The 12,847-nt window shown below is 37.4% G+C and overlaps 1 protein-coding gene across 1 annotated transcript in view; it reads left to right on the top strand.

Moving 5' to 3' along the window:
* Positions 1–196: 196 nt before the first annotated feature.
* Positions 197–12,847, top strand: part of LOC104161325 (transmembrane 9 superfamily member 2-like) — a gene marked incomplete at both ends in the record, with an annotated part of 24,738 nt that continues 12,087 nt past the window's right edge. Inside the window, 8 exons of the mRNA XM_009699710.1 lie at positions 197–264; positions 1,560–1,653; positions 3,620–3,747; positions 3,968–4,097; positions 6,367–6,494; positions 8,953–9,064; positions 11,530–11,609; positions 12,565–12,673. Coding sequence (XP_009698012.1) covers positions 197–264; positions 1,560–1,653; positions 3,620–3,747; positions 3,968–4,097; positions 6,367–6,494; positions 8,953–9,064; positions 11,530–11,609; positions 12,565–12,673 — 849 coding nt within the window. The remainder of the gene's footprint in view (positions 265–1,559; positions 1,654–3,619; positions 3,748–3,967; positions 4,098–6,366; positions 6,495–8,952; positions 9,065–11,529; positions 11,610–12,564; positions 12,674–12,847) is intronic.

Below are 12,847 nucleotides of genomic sequence, written 5' to 3'. Positions count from 1 at the left end.
GGAAGGCGGCTGTGGCCCGGCCCAGCGCCGCGGCGGCGGTCGGGGCCTGTCAGAAGTCTGTGGTAACTCTGCCGCGGGATAGGGAGCTCTGGAACTTGTAACAGCTCATGCCAGCTAGTGATGCTTTTCGTGTCGGCCGCACATTTGTTTTCGCAAATCTGTATTTTCATACTTTTCCTGCCCTTCCCTGTTTCAGTCACTGATCGAGCTCTTCGTGAACAGGCTGGACTCAGTTGAATCTGTTCTGCCATATGAGTATGATGCGTAAGTACATCACAACAGGCTTCCAGAAGCATTTGGAAAACCTGTTTTCTGTTCTCAGTGCAGTGATGCAACTCCTGACACAGTATGCATGTTTCTTGTAAGCAATATTTTGGATGTAGGGATGGAAGAGTAAATCCAGTGCTTTTTTTTATACAAGAGGGTGGAAAGGATGGAGGCCACACCTGTGCCTCGTGACCATCCTCTGTTATTAAAGACAAGGCTGCTGGGTTTCTAATCAGTGAATTTTTTTGAGCCAAGTACTAGATTTAGTGCTGACAGTTTGATATGTTTGAAAGTGCTTCCTGTGAGTCAAATCTAGGAAGCTTTGTGTTCCTTGTTTCTGGCAACTAAAACGAATTGGAAGAAGAATCACTGTTCTTTCTCCACCAAAACTCTGTATCTAATTCTTGGTTGTTTTTAAATTTTGATTCTTGTCTGTGAAAACTATCACCTGCTTTTGCAGATACTTACAGGCATTTATAGGCATCCAAAGCAATAACAGACAATATGATTTGCAGTCTTGCTGTTGGGCATACAGAAAAGAGAAGCTTGCTGGTGTAATAAGTCTTATCTTGTGCAATGCAACAGTAGCAGCAAGACCAGAGACTAGCTCAAAAAGCCCACAATATCTCTATTTGTGTTAAACTTTATGGAAGCCAATGAATTTAGGACCACTTATTGAGGAAAAGTACTTACCGAAGATAAGTGGATGGTTGTGAATTTTTTTTTTTCATAACCTACTGCTACCAGTGTTTAAATAACAAAGGTTACATTCTCCCATATTCTTCTGTTTCAGACTAAGTAGTTGAAAAGAACTGGTGAATGGCGTTTGACAGTGTGACACATTAATACTAAAAATACTTCCCTTCTTCAGAACATGTTTCATGTTGAATACTATTTGTAAAGACTTCTTTGAGAGAGGGGTGTAGCTGTTTTTCTGAAACATTTTTGCAAGAGAAGTGAACAGTCTGTAACATAGTCTCTTAATATGAAACATTCTATTGTTTGTTTAAATTGCCATTTGAAAAGGGTGCTTGGACTAAGCATCATGCATTTTCTTAAAGATACTTAAGCTGTGATATATCTTGGTTGAAATTGATATAGAGATATTTCTATGTAATATGTGCCCAATTTCTTTGCAGAGGCACTCAAATTTTTATTAACAGTGAGTGGCCCACCAAAAGAAGCATGAAAACTTCCATGTTAAGGACATAACTTAAGAAACTGTTTTAGGCTGATATTTGCAATTATATGTCAATTAAAAATTAAAGGTAATCTTTTCGACTTTTTTGCAGTTTTGACTTCTGTCAAGATACAGAAGAGAAAAGACCATCAGAAAATCTTGGGCAAGTGCTGTTTGGGGAAAGAATAGCATCATCTCCATATAAGGTTATTTTATGCCTTGAAGTTGATCCTGTTTAAATTTGATAGCTGTCATTCTAATGGCTGTAATCCATAGACATAGCTGAAGATTGATGATTGTGTGATTATTTTTATTTATTTTTTTAATATAAGCTTTATAGTGTTAATGTAATAAAACCAAGATGCTTCCCACCCCCCCTCCCCACCCCAGAGGTATCTTAGGGTGGCTAATTAAAGTTAGGAAGCTGAGCCAGTAATCACTCTTCTTTCCTGTTCCTCTGTGGTAGAGAAGTCCAGAACCTGTATCTTAACCAGTTCTTTAACAGCTGGATGTATTGTGTTAGGTGATCTGAAATCATTAGTGTTTTAAATACAATATTGGAGACTGTAAACTGGTGGTTCAGCAACTGTTTCATATGCTTGGTTGTACTATTGGGCAAGTTCCAGAATGGGAAGTTGGGGCTCACTTCCGGCTTTTCCTTGCTTGTACACACTTAACATCTGTTGTCCAAAACCAAATTTTTCATTGTTGATGCGTATCACTTGAAATCTTCTATAAAATAGGTGTATGGAAGTATTTTGTAGATTAGGTATGTAATATTCTTGTCTCATGACCTGCATTAGCGATGACCAAATGTAGCGTCTCTAAAAAGCTGTACGATCAACTTGGGAAAATTATTAGCAGTAAAGGAGATATGGTCAAACACTGGCTTTTAATGCTTGAAAGCTGTGTACTGTTCAAGTGCAGTTTCCAGACTGGGATTTGCTGGTGAAACTGAAAACTGGGATTTGTTTGTGTGTGAGGGTTGCTGGATAATACAAATCCCTGTGAGAAAAAGAGGCAGCAGAGTTTCTGAGTCTACTGCTCGGTCATTAGGGACCCAGTCACATCTTTTCATAGAACTGTTAAGGAGATGATGCCTTGTTCCTTGTGTAAACTGCTCCAAGAAGTCTCTTCTTCTTTTACTCTCTAAGCTAATGTAATTTTAAGTCTTATGACTGTTGGCCAGAAGAAGCTTTTCAATATGTACCATGATGGGTCATTTAGGCTGGATACCCATTCGATAAATGATGTATTATAACAATTACTTGTTTGAAATGGCTGCACACTACAGTAATTAGAAAATGCTGTTATTGGTTAGCACTTAGGCCTTGATAATGTTAGAATTTTTGGTCATGTTTTAAGTATTGTAGCTCACTAACAGGTAAATCCTAACTGGGTTAGAATAGAAGTTTGATATACAAATGTGAGCATGTTTGTATTAGGTGGTATCTGCACTTTAAGCTTAGATGCTGTGCAACTTGTTGCATTTTTAGCAACCTTGTCTAATAACTTAGTCATCATGGAGAAACACAGCTAAAATTAACATGAAACATTCAAAAAGTGTGTGGTTAAAAGCCTGTTTCAGCAGATGATGAAATTATCAAAATAAAACAAACTAGTAAAAGAAGAGCAATATCTTTTCCACTAATTCTCAAATTTCAGTCCTTGAGGTTTATCTGGAGGTAGTTTATCTGGGCTATTGAACAGATTTTTAGCAATGTGAAAGGGGATTGCTGGTGCTGGATATACATAAATCTTGACATTTAAGTTACAGCTTAAGTTACAGTTGTATGGGAAATTCTGGCTTTAGAAACTTCTATTGCAAGGAAGTGAGGTATCTCAAAAAAATCAAAATAAAACAAACTAGTAAAAGAAGAGCAATATCTTTTCCACTAATTCTCAAATTTCAGTCCTTGAGGTTTATCTGGAGGTAGTTTATCTGGGCTATTGAACAGATTTTTAGCAATGTGAAAGGGGATTGCTGGTGCTGGATATAAATAAATCTTGACATTTAAGTTACAGCTGTTGTATGGGAAATTCTGGCTTTAGCAACTTCTATTGCAAGGAAGTGAGGTACCTCAAAAAAGTCAGCTTTACCTGAAAAAAAGACTAAAAGAAAGATTTTTGAAGCAAAACTGAAATGACTCTTTTTGTGTGCCTTTTCAACAGTTCACTTTTAAAAAGCAAGAAACATGCAAGAAGGTTTGTACAAGATCATATGACCCAGGAAACAGTGCTGATAAAAGCAAACTGGCTTTTCTGAAGAAAGGAATGCAGTTGAATTACCAGCATCACTGGTAGGCTGAGATGTGTGCTTGAGGTTGGGGTTGTCTTGCTGCTTTTTAACATTGTTATCTCTGTTGGTGGTTGCTTTCTTCCTTCTATGTGATAGTTGTCCTCTACCGTGCATCTTGTGGGCATAACTGAAAACTATATGCATTACATGAATGTTAAATGTGAATGTGAGAAAAGGTGCATCCCTTTCTGAGGATGTGTTCTTTGGTGATTTCTGTCTAGGATTATCGATAACATGCCTGTAACGTGGTGCTATGATGTGGAAGATGGACAAAAATACTGTAATCCAGGATTTCCAATAGGATGTTTTGTTACTCCAGATGGTAGAGTTAAAGATGCTTGTGTTATAAATGTAAGTGGTGGAACTTTTTTCATTAGTATAGCAGATGTAATTTCATTTACAGTTTTATTTTTAAGCTTTCTTTTCCTGAGAAAGAACAGATACCCTTGTAAACATGGTTAATGTTCAGAACATGGGCATTGACAAAGCTGAATGCTGCTTTTGTATGCAGTGTCTCACTGATACAATTGTCCCAAAAAATGTTGATATAGATCTTTTGACCAATACAGATAAAGCTGTAACACTACTCTATTGGTGGCTGAAAGCCTTAGAAAATTGAGGTTTTGTTCTGAAATGTCATGTCTATCCATCCTTGTACCTATTCGTTCTTTGTCCATGTCATATTTGTGTGCAAGACCTTCTTTTATCGATTTCAGGTAGAAGCTTTCTAGTGAAGACCTATAAATGACCACAGCGTTCTAGTTGCAAAAGTGACATCTAGCACAGTTTACAAGTTAAATGTGTCAGGGTTTTCCCAGATGGCTGGAAGATAACAAACACCGCTGTGACAGGGAAAGAATTTATATTGACAACAATTTGAAATGTGTCAGTCATCCTGGGAGTTCCATGATGAACTAGTACAGTTACAGATAGTAGTGATACAGTTTTATCTCCCCTGGGGTGAAGGACCACACTCCTCTCAGCGAGGAGAGCGCTCTCTGCTATGACTCTGCTCTATCACATAACCTGCTCCTCGTATGCAGCGCAGTCAATTTATTTGTATTCAGCAGGTCTGATCCTTCTCGGAAGTGATGCAGTTATCATGCATGTTCAGTTTATTCTGTCTACAGTCACCTTCCAACTCGGTTATTCCTCAGGTTCCCTAGACTATTCAAAATGGTCTGTGACTTGAATAACTTGTTCCAGTTAGGTGTTCAACTTTATTACTTTGTATGTGAGGTTGTTTTCATGTGAAGTTGATACCGGTGTATGTTGTGTTGGTACACAGAAAATGGTTGTAGCGAAGTCAGCAACTTGAATGCAAAGTTGTTTTTTTCTTTATCGGGAGGCCTTCATACGTAGGCATCAATGGTTGAATTGCCTAGTGAGTGCTTAGGGAGCTTATACTGTGTATCCATGAAGTGCTGTGCAAATCACGTGTGCTAGCTGTGGTGTGGATGCTCTGCCAGTGTAGCTGTCATACCCAGTGTCAATTTTAGTCTGTGAATTCTAACTACGATGAGACTGTTGCGTGGCGTAGCGCTAGAGGGATGATTGTTACATGGGCAAATAAGAATGTAGCACCAGGGATATGAGTGTAATCTCTGAGCTGAGTTGGGGAATGTCATCCTCTTTTAGAAGTATACCCAAATACCTATTCCAGCAGACATAATTATCTCTCTAAAAATGGGGCTGGGAAGGGATTGTTATCATGCAATGGCACAGCTACAGTTCATCCTTGCATTTATAGAGCTGATGAGCTGTATTATCACCTCAAGTGCTACTTTGGAAATGGAGGGAACAGGTACCTAAAGATGGGGTAATAGTATGACACAAGTATGATTCTAGTCTTCTCCTGATGGGAATCCTGATCATAGTGAAAGAAGAGGAATCCAGATAAATTTAATGCAAGACACTTTCATATTTTTCTGGGAGGGAGCAAAGGATGGAAGTTGTATGGCAACTGGAAAATGGCTAATATACACAATAAATAAAGGAACTTTTTAATTGGAAACTCAACTAGCAGTCTGTCATCCTGGTCCCCTAATTCAAATTAATTTTTTTTTAAACAATGATGGTGTTGAGAAAAGAAAATCCAAGTCAACTTAATTGACTCTGGTATTATCTGAGCTTTATACAATGCTTCATAATTCCAAATTCTGAAAGGATGGACATGACAAAGCAGAATAGCTGCTGAAAGTGAAACGTAGTTTTTTGAAGCAGAACCTGGTTTGTAAGCTTTGGTAGCTGGGATGTCTACCAGGAAGACTGTGATGGGGGAGAAATGGTGAATCTGAATTACTTGTACCTTGAATAAATACATCTTTGAACTTGTTTTGGCAGCTTTTTGTGGTAAAGACAAAAATAGTGTCAAATACATTTAAATTTTACTAGTAACACAAATATGATACGTTATTATGTGGGTTTGTGTTTATATAATACAATATAATATACAGAAAAATACGTAAATATTTTATACGGGTATATTGAAAAAAAGAAGTGAACGTTGAAGTATTTCCCCTTGCTCTTTCATTGAACTGTAGTCTCATTTTAAAGTTCTTGACTGCTTGCGCCCTCTCCTGTTGGAGAAGTTTCTCAATTTCTTCATGATATTTTGTAGTCAGAGTTTAACAAGAAGAACACTTTCTACCTCTTCAACCATGTTGACATAACAATCATGTACCATAGTGGGAAGGATGAAAACTGGCCTGGTGCAAGACTGGTGATGGCAAGACTGAGACCGCAAAGGTAACTGTGTGTTAAGCAAGTTTTAGTACTAGGGAGTCCTAGCAGTAGTTGCAAACTTAAAAATGGTACTTGGTGCCATTAAGTTCTGAGGAACTGGTTATTCTGACTTCTGATAAAGCTTTCAGTATAGTGGTTCAAGACTGGAACTGTATTTACAAAGAACAGTTCCATGACTGTAAATGTCATTCGACTTTGCTTTTAAAATGTTCCTCAAAGTCCCTCCTGATTGGAAAAACTGCTTATGCAGACTCTTAGAACCTGACACAAACAATAGAAGCTTTCTCATGTTTTTAGTGACTTGCTTCTGAGTGTGCATTACTTTTAAGAGATGTGTTTTCAGTTACACTGAGAAGCATCCTTTACCTGAGTAACAGTTTCCTATGTCATCTCTCTTATTGTTGCTGCATTGCCTCCCACATGTTCTTTGTATGAACGTACAGTATTTGTAACAGGTGTACTTTTCCCTGTGTTAGTTTAAATACTGAGATATAGGTGAAATATCAAGTTAATACTGGTATTCAGAACAGCAGAAGACGACGACTGATTTCCTAAGAAGACAACACTTTCTTAAACAGTAGCTTCTTAGTGTCTGTGTTGACCAGAGAGGAGATGCAACAATTCAGATATTGAAAATAGACTGAAGCGATTACTTTGGCTTCTTGTCAGTCTGTTTATGCACAGTTTATACTTACCTATATTTGAAAACTGCAGTCTGTTTATTAAATTTCAAAGTAGGTTGCTTTTTTCACTAAACTTTTCCCTCTTTTCTAGAGATTAAGTACATTGTTAAATTACTCTACCACAGTTTCTCAAGTCACAGACATGCATGGTACAACATGACTCGGGTATACTTGGGTTTTTTGTTGTGATGGTATAGTGTGTTTTTAGTGAATTATACTTGCTTTGCAAGTTTATTCCTTCCATTTACATCTGCTCTGAGATGGTGGCAAGATGATTCTACCAACCTTCTCCATTGTTGATTAATGCTTTATCAGTTACATCCTGAATGGTTGAGAAATGAGAATTTGTCTTTTCCCTGGTAATGCAGGCCACAAGGGGGCATAGTTAGGTTGCACATAACCTTAATTTTGTCATTCTCTGACTTGGTATTTTGCTTGGTACTTTGCTTCGATCTTGAAGCTCTCCTTATGGGCAGTATTTGTAGTTGGAACACCCTAGGCCTTTCATTAGGATTTTTATTATCTTGTGGCTTTACTTAGTTGTTGACATATAATAATGCATATAAGGTAGAATTGTTTATCTAAATTGGGTAAATACAACTTGCCCAAGAGGCTGTGAGAGGGAAGCTATTTTCTGGTGTTAGAGGAGGTTCACAGGAGTCAGTTCAAGCAAATCTTAAGGTTTCTTTGACTTTGTGCTTCTATGGTTGCAAGATTTCTAAGGTACTGCAGAGAAGGGTTTGGATATTTGAACTTTAGAATGTACAATGTTGTTCTGAGTTCTGTGTTTTTCAGAGTACACAAGACTGACGAGAGGTGAAATTAAACTACTTGTATAGGAATGGAAAATGGAAAGGTTCCCACAGGAATTTCTGTTGCCCCAGTGTAAAAAAAAAAAAAAAATAGAAGAAAAAAAAAAATACTCCCAAATCCACCAAAATAAAATAAACACCCTTCTCCCTATGAAACTCGAGGGAAGGTGAGAACTTGTGGGAGATTGATAAGAAATTGTGTCTTCCTTACTGATGAGCACACACTGAGGTTAAGTCCCTCACCAATAGTGCAGTCTTGTTAAAATCTGGAAAGGAGGTGTGGTAGCAGAGAAGGAGTATTTTTGTGTTAAAACTTACCATCTTACCAGGTAAAGATCTCAAGACTTTGCAGCCCAGTTAACCAAGCAGCTTTTTAGCTTAGAACTAGGACTTCATTCTGATCATGGCAGAAAAGTGGGTAGGGTGAAACCACATCTTGTGACCTTTAGAGGTCTGTGGTTCTTGTCTCCCACACGCTTAGCAAACTTTACCTATAATGTTCTCAAATGCCTAGAAATGTGAACAGATATTAACTGAAGGTAGGGTAGTGATCCAAGATCCCAATCCCTAGGATGCTTTCTGTGGAGTTTTTAACTCTTGCCACAAGTGCTTGTAAGAACTAGAGTTCAGTTCTAGTGTGGCTTTAAAGCTGTTACAGACATGCTGAACAATGATACCTAATTATGTAAATGATTTTATTTTTCTCATATTATCTCTAGCTACAAACATAAGTATTAATAAAATTATATTTTAAGATCTTTGACCTTTGGTAGAAGAACAGAAAAGCAGGTTCTCAGAGAAGTTGAATAGCTGGTACAAAATAACATACACAGCTCTCCTTGTGTTTTGTTGTTCTGGCTTTTTTTTTTTAATAAAAACTTGTTTTAATTACCTTAGAAAAGAATTTGTGAAAATTCATTCTGTAGAGCATATGCAAGTTTATGTAACTTTTTTTTTCCCCCTTAGCTACAAACATACGGATGAGAATAACTTAAGTTGTGAAGGTCCACCTATGGAGATTCCTGGAGAATTCACCAATAAACTGAATTTGATTTACACTTACTCTGTGACATTTGAAGTGAGTATTGAATCTGTTACATGAATATGCTTTCCCCAAAGAATGAAATCAAAACAACTGGATAATTTCCTAATAGCCATAACTGGATTAAAGCATAAATTCCATAAGGATAGTCTTGTGAAGCAGTTTTCCCAAAACTTGTTACTTTTCCATTACTGTAGTTTTAAGTGACACTTCGAATGTATAAATAAAGACTTTTTTTTGCCCTGTTTTATTGCTAGTAGAAGGGTAGTGCATTGAGTAACTGCAGGAGTTGTCTTCCTTGAGGTGTGCTCTGTTTTCAGAGTTCAGTCAAGGTACTGAGAATCTCATATTGAAGAAATGTTTATATTATATTTGGAGACACTTTTGTGTTAAATGTTGATTTTTAGCATATTGTAAATCTGTGTTTTTTCTAGTGAAGTTGCAGGTTTTGTCTCATTTTGTATTGCTCTTATTCACTTGGGTTTTTTTGAGTAGGTAGCCATTTAACTTTTAGAGTTAATGCTCTAATGCTTTATTCAGCCTGTTACGGCTTAGGAAGAAATTATGGTTTCTTGCAACTGGGTCTTTACCCCAGCTTGGAAAATGAGCCTTCTGTGGGTGTGAGAGTAATTTGATTCAAGCTGCTTTGAACCTTGGTACCTTGGTTCCAGTCTGTCCTGAAAGTATGGTTGTTTTTCTAATGTAAGACACCGATCTTACAGGATTTGGCTTGAGACCACCAGCTTATTTTCTGTAGGCAGTGAAGTAGCCATCACATGGTAACAGCTTTCATTCTACCAAATTGAATTTGATTTGAACCAATGACCTTGATGTACAAGTCTCTATATCCTGTTACTTTTCCCTTGAGACACGCAATCCTCCTTAGGCTCTCTAATTTTACTACATGAATGAGCCTTCTGTCTATTAACATTTGTGTTTAAATCTTGATGATAAACTGCAATTTAGAATTGCAATGTGAACTTTGTCCGGTTATTCACGCAATGTGTTATGCATTTGGGCTACCTACTCCCTTCTTCTCGGGCGTAGAGCAGGTAAGGCTTAGCTGCCATGGGCTCAGGCGCTTCCAGCAGATGGCACTCGGCATGTCTCAATCGCCAGGCACCTCAAAACTGCTTATTTTCTCTGTTATCCATTAGCCTTGATTTGAAATAATACCTAGTATGTTTTACTTTTTATTAGTAGTTTCAAAATAACTTAAAAGGGGAGTATTTATCAGTGAAAAGTATTTTTAAATGGGAGAACATTAGTTTCAGTAAGCCTGAATACATAAACCAGTAAAACGTGTAACTGTTTTATGTTCCTTTCTAATATGGCAACTGACTTCTGATGAGAATGCTATGGTGTCTGTTTTAATTCATTGAAGTGGGCAAGGTAGTTAGCTCTGTGTATGTGAAAAGTACACATCATCATGCCTCGAATGTTTAGTACGCAAGTCTACAAAAATGTAAGCATGTGAGCAGTTTGGTACTCAAGTAACAAACTTTAGAACCATGCTTCTGAAACTCTGTCCCAACTAGCTGTGAACTATTGATCGTGTACTGATGGGGCTGATAAAGAGCAACTTACGGCAATTTCAACCACCTTGTTGTGTCGTGCAGTTCTTTGTTGTTACGTGTTCTTCATCCAGAACATGAATTGGAACTTAAAAATTCTAGGCTGGAGACATAGTCTGAATTTTGAGAACTAACTGTACAAACCACCTGGTGAATAAATGAAGTTCAGTAGAACTTCATGCCAGTCAGGAGATAGAATTTGGTAGCAGGACAGCAGGTGTACATCCCATGAGACAAGCTGTAGAGGACAAGGCTTGGGGATCAGAAAGAATCATCACTTGTACAGCTCTTACATGATGCATTTAGAGGAGGAGATAAAAGAGAATGGAAGTGTCTTTTGAAGGTGAAAGTTGCTGAATGATTTCTTCTTAAATCCTTCATGGGGATATCTGGAAATGAAAGTTGTCTGCTAGGAATCAGAGTGGAAAATAGTCTGTATCAGATGGTACTGTGGCAGGGAGTGAGGAAGCCTGTGTTAAATACATTAAAGATGATAAGAGGGAAAAATTCCAGGGGAAACTGTTGAACGTATTCTATGAATATGTTTCTAAAGCTGAAGCTTCAAGATCAGTGTGCTATGCTGGGAGTACCTTGTAGTGATGGCACGATTGCCTTTCAGCAATCGGATCTTGGGATGTTGGGATCTGCAGACTGCTACATACTGAATCGTGGAAAGATGAGGCTTAATGAAGCCTCAGTTGAAGGTGGCAGATGTAGATAGGAGATTTCAATAAATAAGATACTCTTTGAGAGGCTCAAGAGATGAATTAATGCAAGAAGGAGGTCTAACGTCCAGGGTTGATGCCAAGCTTGGATATTAATGCTGAATGGAAGGTTTCTGGAAGAGATTTGATGGGCTTATTCCTTCTCAGAGACTGCAACAAGCTTGTACTTGTTTCTATTAATTGCTATTTACTTTCTTTATAGGAAAAAAATAATATTAAGTGGGCTTCCAGATGGGACTACATTTTGGAGTCCATGCCACATACAAACATACAGTGGTTTAGGTAAGATTTGCATTTATTCAGTGAATAACCTTGCAGGGGAGCACAAAGATTTCTTATTTGTGCTTCTAGGGATATGTAACTTCTGCTGTGGTAGAACAAGGTCTATTAGTTTTCAGGCAAGAAAACTTTCTTGTTTTCATGTGTGAAGTAACTTTTATCAATCTTCCGTCTCTTGGGAGCAACTGTAGTATTGCATTTCAGCAAAGGAATGCACCATTAGTGTCCAAAAGGAAAGCATCTTCCATCATTTTCCTTTATCATCTCCATTCTGTAGAACTTTTGAGACATTGCTGCTCTGCAGTGTTCTTATTGTTACTGTCTGGCTTTCTCTAACTGCCAAGCGAGAGGTGTATGTGTACTGCATGTTTTGTACTCAGCAGCTGCTTACAGTAAAAAGGGCTTTTTTTGTGAGTAAAAGGTATATGAAAAGCGTTTACTTATTTCCCTGTGTATGATGCAAATGATGTCAAGTAAGTGTATAATTTATGTGGAAATGTTAATGTTTTGCAATATGAAGTGTTTGAAAAGGCTAATCTGATTAAATATGTCCCTACAAAATATTGACTAGTACGATGTAGATTTCACTGGTTGATAGATATAAAATTGATTTGACGAAGTCTACTTTAAGAGCTGTAGCAGTTTCACTAGGAAATTACTTCTGAGCTATATGAGAAGGAAAATAAATAAAAGCAATGTATAACTGTCTTGAGAATTAGCAGTATATCATAAAATGCTATTCTTCTTGCTTCTATCTCTTAAGAAATCATAAAGGCACACAAAACAGTTTATCTTCTCTGGGTGGCAAAATACTAAAAGGTCTGAATGACTCAAGTAAAGTCTGAATATCTAAGGCTGTTCTTCAAACTTGAGCTGTACATGTGGTATGAATTGGAGTGCATGTCTGGAAACCTGAATACGTGGATTGAAAGTTTTTTGACTTTTTCTTTATCTGCAGTATAATGAATTCCCTCGTAATTGTTCTCTTCTTATCTGGCATGGTGGCTATGATCATTTTGAGGACTCTTCATAAAGACATTGCAAGATACAACCAGATTGACTCTTCTGTGAGTAAGATTTACAGCTTTTACATGAGCACATTTTTCCAGTGATAGTGATGTCTATCAATTAGGTTTGAATACAATCTAAAGAGTTGTTTAACTACCAAGAATTCGATACATGCTAATATATCGGGGGGTTAAAAATATATAAGATGAAATAGCAATAAAGCTAACAGCAGG

This window comes from Cariama cristata, unplaced genomic scaffold (genome assembly GCF_000690535.1).
Source record: "Cariama cristata isolate BGI_N322 unplaced genomic scaffold, ASM69053v1 scaffold27974, whole genome shotgun sequence".
In the NCBI taxonomy this organism is placed as follows: domain Eukaryota; kingdom Metazoa; phylum Chordata; class Aves; order Cariamiformes; family Cariamidae; genus Cariama; species Cariama cristata.
This window is presented reverse-complemented; position numbering and strand designations above follow the sequence as displayed.